We start from the raw sequence: 7,905 nt of genomic DNA on the forward strand, positions 1-7,905 counted from the left end.
CACAGGTTATTGAGGATCCCATACAAGTAGAGCGGGTCAAATTTGTGTTTGAGACGGAAAATGGATTGCTAGGCAAGTATAGCTGCCTTATCGGGAAATGTCTGTGGTGCGTGTGCAGAGAGCCCCCAGTCCTAGCCAGTCTCCTCCCTGTGGTCTGCCCTGCACGCTCTGCCGGGCATGGATCAGGGAGGGGTCCAGTACTAGGGCCAGAGGAGCTTACCACCCTGGATGGTTTCCTGCCTACTGAGACACAGCTTGAGGTCCTTTCCTTGGGTTGGGTATAGTTCAGGGGTCCTGTGCCTTTTTTCAGCAAGCTTAAGTTTTGCCACTTCGGCAAGAAATCTTTCATTCCACTCTGTCACCATTCAGGAGTTAAAAACTAAAACCTTAGACTCAGGACGTTGTCAAGCTCATGAAATGTGATTTTTTTTTAACCTATGCTATGAATGCACCCAAATTTCTGTTGTCCACTCATGAAAGTTTTTTGAGAAGGCTGAAGGCTGAAGTGGCTTCAATGAGCTATTTCTTAGAAAAGGTTTAGTTAAAAAGTCTTACCCAACTCCTACCATCCACCTGTATTTCCAGCTAACTTGAGTCGTTTTAAATTTTGCTATATTTTAAAAGGACTTCCTTTTATTTCAGAAAAGAAATTTAAGCTAAAAAGTTTTGTAGCTAGGCCACCCCTTTGGAATGGTGTGCTCTGCTCAGAGCAGCACCCAGGCTCTCTGGAACTTAGACCATTCACTGCTTAAGAGTGGTGACCAAGTACTACAGCTGTCCCTCGCTGTCCACAGGGGACAGGTTCCAGGACCACTGAGGATTCAACCAACCACAGATTACGTAGTACTATATGTATTTATTGGAAAAAATCCACGTATAAACGGACCCATGCAGTTCAAACTCATGTTGTTTGAGGGTCAGCTGTATTTATCTATAAATCCCCAAAGCACAGAGCAGCAAATGTTTGTTGAACTGAACTTAAACCATACATTTCCATTTATCACAGTAGAAGTGTTACAGCTACTCTTTGTCAGTAGTGTGGTGGATGGAAAACTGGAGATCTCTAGGGGAATAATCAGCCAGTATAAACTTTAGTTCTTTCAGTTCTCCTAAAAGTCAAAACTTTCATCACCATGTATGTTTCTTGAATTCTACTTAAAGTTATGTTTCTACCTCTTAGAATTTAAGGAATCCTATTGAGTCAGCCCCACCATGCTTTTCTTTAAATTCCTTATCTGTTTTTCAGAATAGTTTGTCATAAGTTTTCAGAGCAAGAGAGCCGTTATTACTTGGATCCACTTTCTCTTTAGTGCTTTAATGTTAAAATGTCAACTCTTCTGTTCTTCAGCTCTGATGCACCACAGTAATCACGTGGACAGCAGTCGCTGCTACCAGTGTGTCAAATTTCTTGTAACTCTTGCTCAAAAGTAAGTATGGACTCAAAATGCATTGAGAAAATGGTATTTTTAGTTACAAGTCAAATGTGACTGGAGAAAAAAAATCTGCGTCTTTTTAGTACCTAGAGAATCTGACCCAGTCAGGGGATGCTTCCTTGGATGGTGCAGAATACTGTTCACGTGGTCTCAGAGAGATGTGGAACAGGGACTGTTACAAGTAACAAATCTTACAGAATCCGGAAAAAGCCGCCAGGTTTTGTACAGGAAGGTCGAGAGTCCAAGGCACAGTTAGGGACCTTAACAACAAGAGTTCATGAACCTTCACTCAGGATATCTTCAGTTAACTACCAACTCTTTCAGCTTCTAGGTCCCCACTTTCAGAATAGTCTCTCAAGAGACAAAATCATGTTACAGCTACTTACGCTTACGAACCTAGGCACTGTGCTAAAAACACCTTTGCTGTATTCTCATTTAATCTTTGCAGCCACTTTATGAGGTTAGGTACTGTTACTAGTCCCATATCCTAGGTGGTTTAGGTGACATGCCTGCATTCAGAGCTAGGACTTGAGCACAGGCTGACTGACTTCAAGGCAAAGATTCTTTTTTCTTTTTACCAAATTGTGCTAAAATATACATAACATAAAATTCACCATTTTAACCATTTTTAGGTGTTCAGTGGCGTTAAGTTGAAGGGCATCAAGTACATTCAGATTATTCATGCAACTGTCATCACCATCCATCTCCAGAACTTTGTTCATCTTCCAAAACTGAAACTCTGTACCCACCCAACAATAACTCCTCCTTCCTCCTCCCTCCAGCCCCTGGCAACCATCATTCTACTTTTTGTCTTTATGAATTTGACTATTGTAGGTACCTCACATACCTGGACTTATTCAGTATTTGTCCTTTTCTGAAGCAGCTAATTTCACTTAGCGTGATATCCTCAAGGTGCAAACATATTGTAGCATATGTGGCATGGTTTGTAGCATCCCTTTCTTTTTTAAGGCTGAATAATATTCCACTTTGTAGATATCTGTATACCACATTTTGCCTATCCATTCATCTGTCAATAGACCTTTGGAAAGCAAAGGTTCTCAATGTTAGGAGGAGCCTGAGTGTATTTGCAAAGAAAGCATTTGGCTGATAAAAATCTCCTCCCACCACCAGGTGTCCTGCTGCTAAAGAATACTTCAAGGAGAACTCCCACCACTGGAGCTGGGCTGTACAGTGGCTGCAGAAGAAGGTGATGGAGTTTTTAACATTTCTGGCTATACCACTGGAGTCAATAGCAGCACATCTTACCAGGAAAAATCTCAAACTTAATTTGGAGACTGACCTCAGAGTATTTTCAGACTTCAGAATTGTTTTAGTACAGTTGATAGCTATCTTTATGCATTTAATTTGTATCTTAATACATGTTTTATAGGTAAAAAGAGGTTGATTATATAAGAGGCCATATTTTAGTGAGCTCTTGAGATTGGAAGTGGAATCTTCCAAGAAAGAATCTCCTGACATGATAGAAAGTCTGGGTCAACTTATACACTATTTTAGGTGCTTTTTATACCGTAAAATCTAATGGTAGAAATTGTAGACTCACGTGGGCTTATTTGTCATTTCTGATGGCATTTTTGACCTTCCATCTCAGATGTCAGAACATTATTGGACACCACAGAGCAATGTCTCTAATGAAACGTCAACTGGAAAAACCTTTCAGCGAACGATTTCAGCACAGGTGAGGGCTGTCCTTTGGTGTTGTGTGGCTTGAAATTCCTTAGGATTTTTTAGGATGTCTCTCAGAAACTGCAGCCTCAGAGAAAAGAGGTATAGGGTAGAAATGAGGAAGGGTGGGAGAAACAATTGATCTTCTATGAAAGGCAAGTTGGCGTGCAGTTTGCAAGTGATTTGCCTGGAAAAAGAGTGGTGTAGGTCGGTCAGTCTGGGCCCACCAGCCACAGAGGTTGTCATGAAGGCACGACGTTGAGGCTCCCGGCGCTTCCAAATGTCAAGTGAAAGGCAGTCTCCCTGGGTGGTGCTGCTGCCACTGCACACCCCCTCACTTTTTCTCCTTGTGTTTAAATCTCCCACAGGACACATTAGCATATGCCACAGCTCTTCTGAATGAGAAGGAGCAGTCGGGAAGCAGTAACGGGTCAGAGAGCAGTCCCGCGAATGAGAACGGAGAGAGGCACTTACAGCAGGTACAGCTGTAGGCTGGCGCGCGGTGGGCAGCGTCTGCTGCGAGGTTCTCCAAAGGGAATTCCCATAGTCACGAGAAAAAGGAGACCCAGCTCTGCCCGCTGTGAGCTCTGCTGAGGACTAACAGTGTGCTTACAAAGCAGAACAGTGCTGCAGCGTGAAGCCAGTCCAGGCTTTGGTCTCTCAGGCTCTGCTGGCTGCTCCGCTCAGCTTGGAGCGCATCCTGAGAAAGCCGGGCCACAGCTGTGGTCCATCATCCTACCAAGTTAGGAAGAGTCATCCCCTCCTCCTTCCGCTCTCACCAGACTTCCTGGAAACGTAGACCCTTGTAAAGAAGGGCCTCATGCCATTGAAATCTACCTGATTGTGAAGGGAGGCAAAAAGTAATCTTAAGCTTATTTTAAAAAAACAAAAAACCTTTTCAATACTGATTACGACAGTAGAAAAACTGAGTGAAATATTTATTGAGCTCCTACTATGTGCAAGATAATGCAGCCAGGTGCAAGTATAAGGACGTGGGTGGTGTCTTCCCTCTGGTCGGTGACCGTCTGTGAGGCCATCTCTGTAGCCCCACCCCAGTACCTGGCACAGAGGCTTCATTAAATGAACCTTGCTGATGTTCTGTGTGCCATTTTGTTTGTTTGTAAGTCTTTCAGATCCTCATAACAACCTTGTGAGGTCACTATTTTCCTGATTCCACAGAAGGAAACAGACTCGGCATAGTGATGTGGTTTAACCCAACTCCACATTGTGACTTCAGGCAAGTCACTGGGTTGTTTCTGTGACTAAATGAGAACACAGAAATGAAAGTTTTGCATCATTAGGAATTGTCAAATAAAAGGTGTTACACTTGTTCTTTTATTGCCCTTTGATAAATATTAAGTAGCTAAATGAGGGCATGTTTTCAACTGCAAAACGCAAACAAGTCCCTCAGCATAGAAAAACTTTTTTCTCTAACTTTACAGTGTATGTATGTAACTTCCTTTCCTTTCCCAAAGGGTTCTGAGTCGCCCATGATGATTGGTGAGTTAAGAAGTGACCTGGACGATGTCGATCCCTAGGGAGCGTGCCCAGCACACGATGGGGAGACACGTCACAGTTACTGGATGCTCAGCACCTTTTTGAAATCAGATTCTCATCCCCGAACCCTTTAGAAGAGCCTGGAGGCTGGACTGGGAGAGCCCGCTGTGCCGGGAGGAGCACACGTTTTTAAGGAAAGCACTCTTTGCTTGGCCCCTAGGAAAGGCCTGGGAGCTGTCTGACAGTAGGAGAACTCCAGTCTGTGGGTCCGCTGTCCTGGGCACAGTCCATATGTGGATTGACATTTTTGTGGAGATTTTAGTCAGTCTGGTAGCAGACTGTTTTGTTACGTGAAGATACAAGAGTGAGTGAGGATAAAGCTGCTGCTTTCTCTATGATGCTACAAAAGAAATTCCTTTGGTTTTTATATTAAAAAAAAAAAAGAAAAAAAGAAAGCTGCCTTTTAGATATGTGGGGGCAAATTTTTAATCTTGCAGTAACACTGAATAGGAATATCCAATTTAAAATGATGTAAAGATATGTGATAAAAATTCCTTTTCACTGTAAAGTAGTAGTTAAAGAATTCAGTTTACACAGACCTTTGTATTTAATATGTCTCCCCATTTGTATAGAATTTCAGGTGGGTCTGGATAAGCACCCTGGGCATAAACTTGGATCTTGATGCAATGTTACCAGGATCAAAAATTGGGAAATTTATTAAGCTCTTTAAGGTATTTTTCTGATATAATTGAGATTGAAAGAGCAATTAAAAAAAAAAATGCTGCACTCTCCAGAAGTACAGGATGTGTTCTTTGACATCAATCACTAAAGAAGTTATGAGTTGTTCCCAAAACAAATTTTAAAAACAGCAAAATAAAAAGCACTTTAAGATACAATTTTATTGAGTTTGACTTCATAAAATCATCTTTTTAATGCTTGGAGACATATTGAATAAACTGTAGTCTTAAATCATGTGATCTGCAATCATTTGCTTTTGCTGAAAACATAAGTAATGAAACCTTGGGTACTGGCTGTGTATGAAGTTGTATATGAGTTAGAGACACTGCTTTGTGAGTTTCTAGACATTTTAATGCAGAGAAGGAATTTGAGACTTTGTTTCTCCTCCACATAACTCATTAACACTGAAAAGATAGGAACAAGATTTATTGTCCCAGAAATAATTAGAAGGCAACTGAACAACCATGCGTTTAGCTGTATTTCTCAAGAATAGCATCATTCAGCCACTTCAGGGTAGATGTCAGCTCCCCCTTTTTCCAGAGGGGAGGGGTGTGCCAATGTACTTCGTATATTTTGTATGTTTTGGTTTTTGAGTCACTACACACATTTTCAAGCCTGTTTTGCCTTTAGTTGCGTGCTCTGCCGTATTTTCTATCACCGCACACAGAACTAGGGGGGCCTTAGGAAGTGCCAAAGTGGCCCCGGCGTAGACCTGCAGAGTCAGACGCAGCGGACACGCGACAGGACAGACAGCTGTTCCCAGCTGTGCACTGCAAACCCTGTCACCTCACTGCTGGAGGTTAAGGTTACGGTGCAGCCAGGCGGCAGTGTGTAATTGTGTGACTTACGCTGGCCTAGTAGGTACAGGGCCGACGCCTAAGAGCAGAGCTGCGCCCAGGGAAATGATCAGAGGCAGCTGGCAAATTGCATATGGTTCTGATGCTCTTGCAATTTCACATGTGATGTTTTAAAACTGATTTTGAGTACATAAATACCCCATGGCCTACTATCGCCACTCCCCCCACCCCCCCCCCCCCGCCATCCTCACAAAGCAACCCTGTGGGACATGACGTTGAAATGCCGGCCATGACGATGTGTGAGGATGTCACGCTGGCAAATGCACTCTCAGGAGCCCAAAGTCAGGAGTGAAAGTGCCACTTCTGTCCCTTATTTCCTATGGAAACAACGCCTTCCACAGCCCCCAGCACCTGCTGTCCTCACAGTCACGCTCATCAGGATCAGGACCACCTGTCGCTGTCATTAGCCACCCTGGTTGATTTTGCTCACATTGTTGCTACAATGAATGTCAGTTTCACTTTGCCAGAAACCACTTGATTTCCAATGGCTGCAGTCTGCAAACCTGCTGAGGACTTTTTTTTAATGTAGTACAACAAAGTGACAGTTACAACAGGCTTACCTTGGAAGAGGTGTCATTTTTACTGCCAATTTTTTTGGATGAAGATGTTTTTATAAATCTTTCAAAATGGTCTGCAAATCGAGTAGGAATTGCACAACTAACTCAGTGCTGTGTGTTCTCAAGAAGCTCCCTTTGTGAGGCCCATCTTGGGACAGCTGAGCCGCCCCCTTCCTGGCATCCTGGGAAAGAAAACAAGTGAGCCTCTCACCGGGCACCCAGCCCATGACTTGTGGAGCCCTGACGGCTCGAACACTTGTGGGGCCTAGAGGACGCGTCACCAGACTCCCCCGTCTCGCTCCACCCTCCCTGCTAACATCGAGGTGTGTGCAGTTACCTTTTGAGCTTGGAACAAGCAGACTGGAATTTTCCTCTGCTACCTCTTGTGTACAAAATCTTGTTTATAAAATTTCAAAAGGAAGTAGATGAACTAGGGAACAATCTTAATTCTAAATTTGGTTCTTTGAGTGGCAGAGTTCTTAGCTTCTAAGGGTATAAAATAAATTTTTCAAAAACGGCCTCACCAACACTTTTCTGCGTATATCAGAAAACAGCTGTGGTTGGGGGGTGGGGTGCCAGGGGCCAGTGGTCTGGTGGGAAAAGGGGCTGATTCCTTTTTGTACTTTGCTCTGATGATGTGAATAAGGGCCACTCTTTAATGAGGGGGCAGTGGGTTTTCTAAGCCTTTTGCTGTTTCTTCCCCTGGATAACTTGACCATTTCAGAATTCATTTGCAAAGCTGAACATGTGCCGAACTTAGGCCAGTGGCCTGCAGGCATCTTCCCCAGAGTTTTCAGGCCGTCCAGTGGTCCCCGGCATGAATCACATCTTTAGGCAAGCTAGGTTTCTTGCAGGACCCCACAGGTCTCAGCCTGATCCCTAATGTCCTGCATTTGTGCACACGGTTCCCTTCTCCTGGGGGTGTTTGCTGCTGTAGCTCATCTACACCCTTTCCTCCCCTACTCCCAGTGACCACCTTTTAACATCTGCAAGAACCAGTTGGTCCCTTTCCTCAAACCTCGGAGCTGTGCACATAAATACCCCATGGCCTACTGTCACCCCGCTCCTCCCCACCATCCTCACAAAGCAACCCTGTGGGACATGACATTGAAATGCCGGCCATGACGATGTGAGCTGACC

At 43.9% G+C, this 7,905-nt stretch overlaps 1 protein-coding gene across 3 annotated transcripts in view; it reads left to right on the top strand.

The window, feature by feature from the left end:
• The window catches only part of USP24 (ubiquitin specific peptidase 24), a 120,159-nt gene extending 112,875 nt beyond the window's left edge, over positions 1 to 7,284 (top strand). For all 3 annotated transcript variants that reach the window (XM_074376402.1, XM_074376404.1, XM_074376403.1), the window contains 6 exons: positions 6 to 72; positions 1,349 to 1,427; positions 2,565 to 2,640; positions 3,043 to 3,129; positions 3,485 to 3,595; positions 4,592 to 7,284. In XM_074376402.1, the coding sequence (XP_074232503.1) occupies positions 6 to 72; positions 1,349 to 1,427; positions 2,565 to 2,640; positions 3,043 to 3,129; positions 3,485 to 3,595; positions 4,592 to 4,654 (483 nt within the window). In that variant the 3' untranslated portion in view covers positions 4,655 to 7,284. The remainder of the gene's footprint in view (positions 1 to 5; positions 73 to 1,348; positions 1,428 to 2,564; positions 2,641 to 3,042; positions 3,130 to 3,484; positions 3,596 to 4,591) is intronic.
• The last annotated feature ends 621 nt before the right edge of the window (positions 7,285 to 7,905 follow it).

The sequence above is a fragment of the Camelus bactrianus genome, chromosome 13 (assembly GCF_048773025.1).
Source record: "Camelus bactrianus isolate YW-2024 breed Bactrian camel chromosome 13, ASM4877302v1, whole genome shotgun sequence".
NCBI classification, from domain to species: domain Eukaryota; kingdom Metazoa; phylum Chordata; class Mammalia; order Artiodactyla; family Camelidae; genus Camelus; species Camelus bactrianus.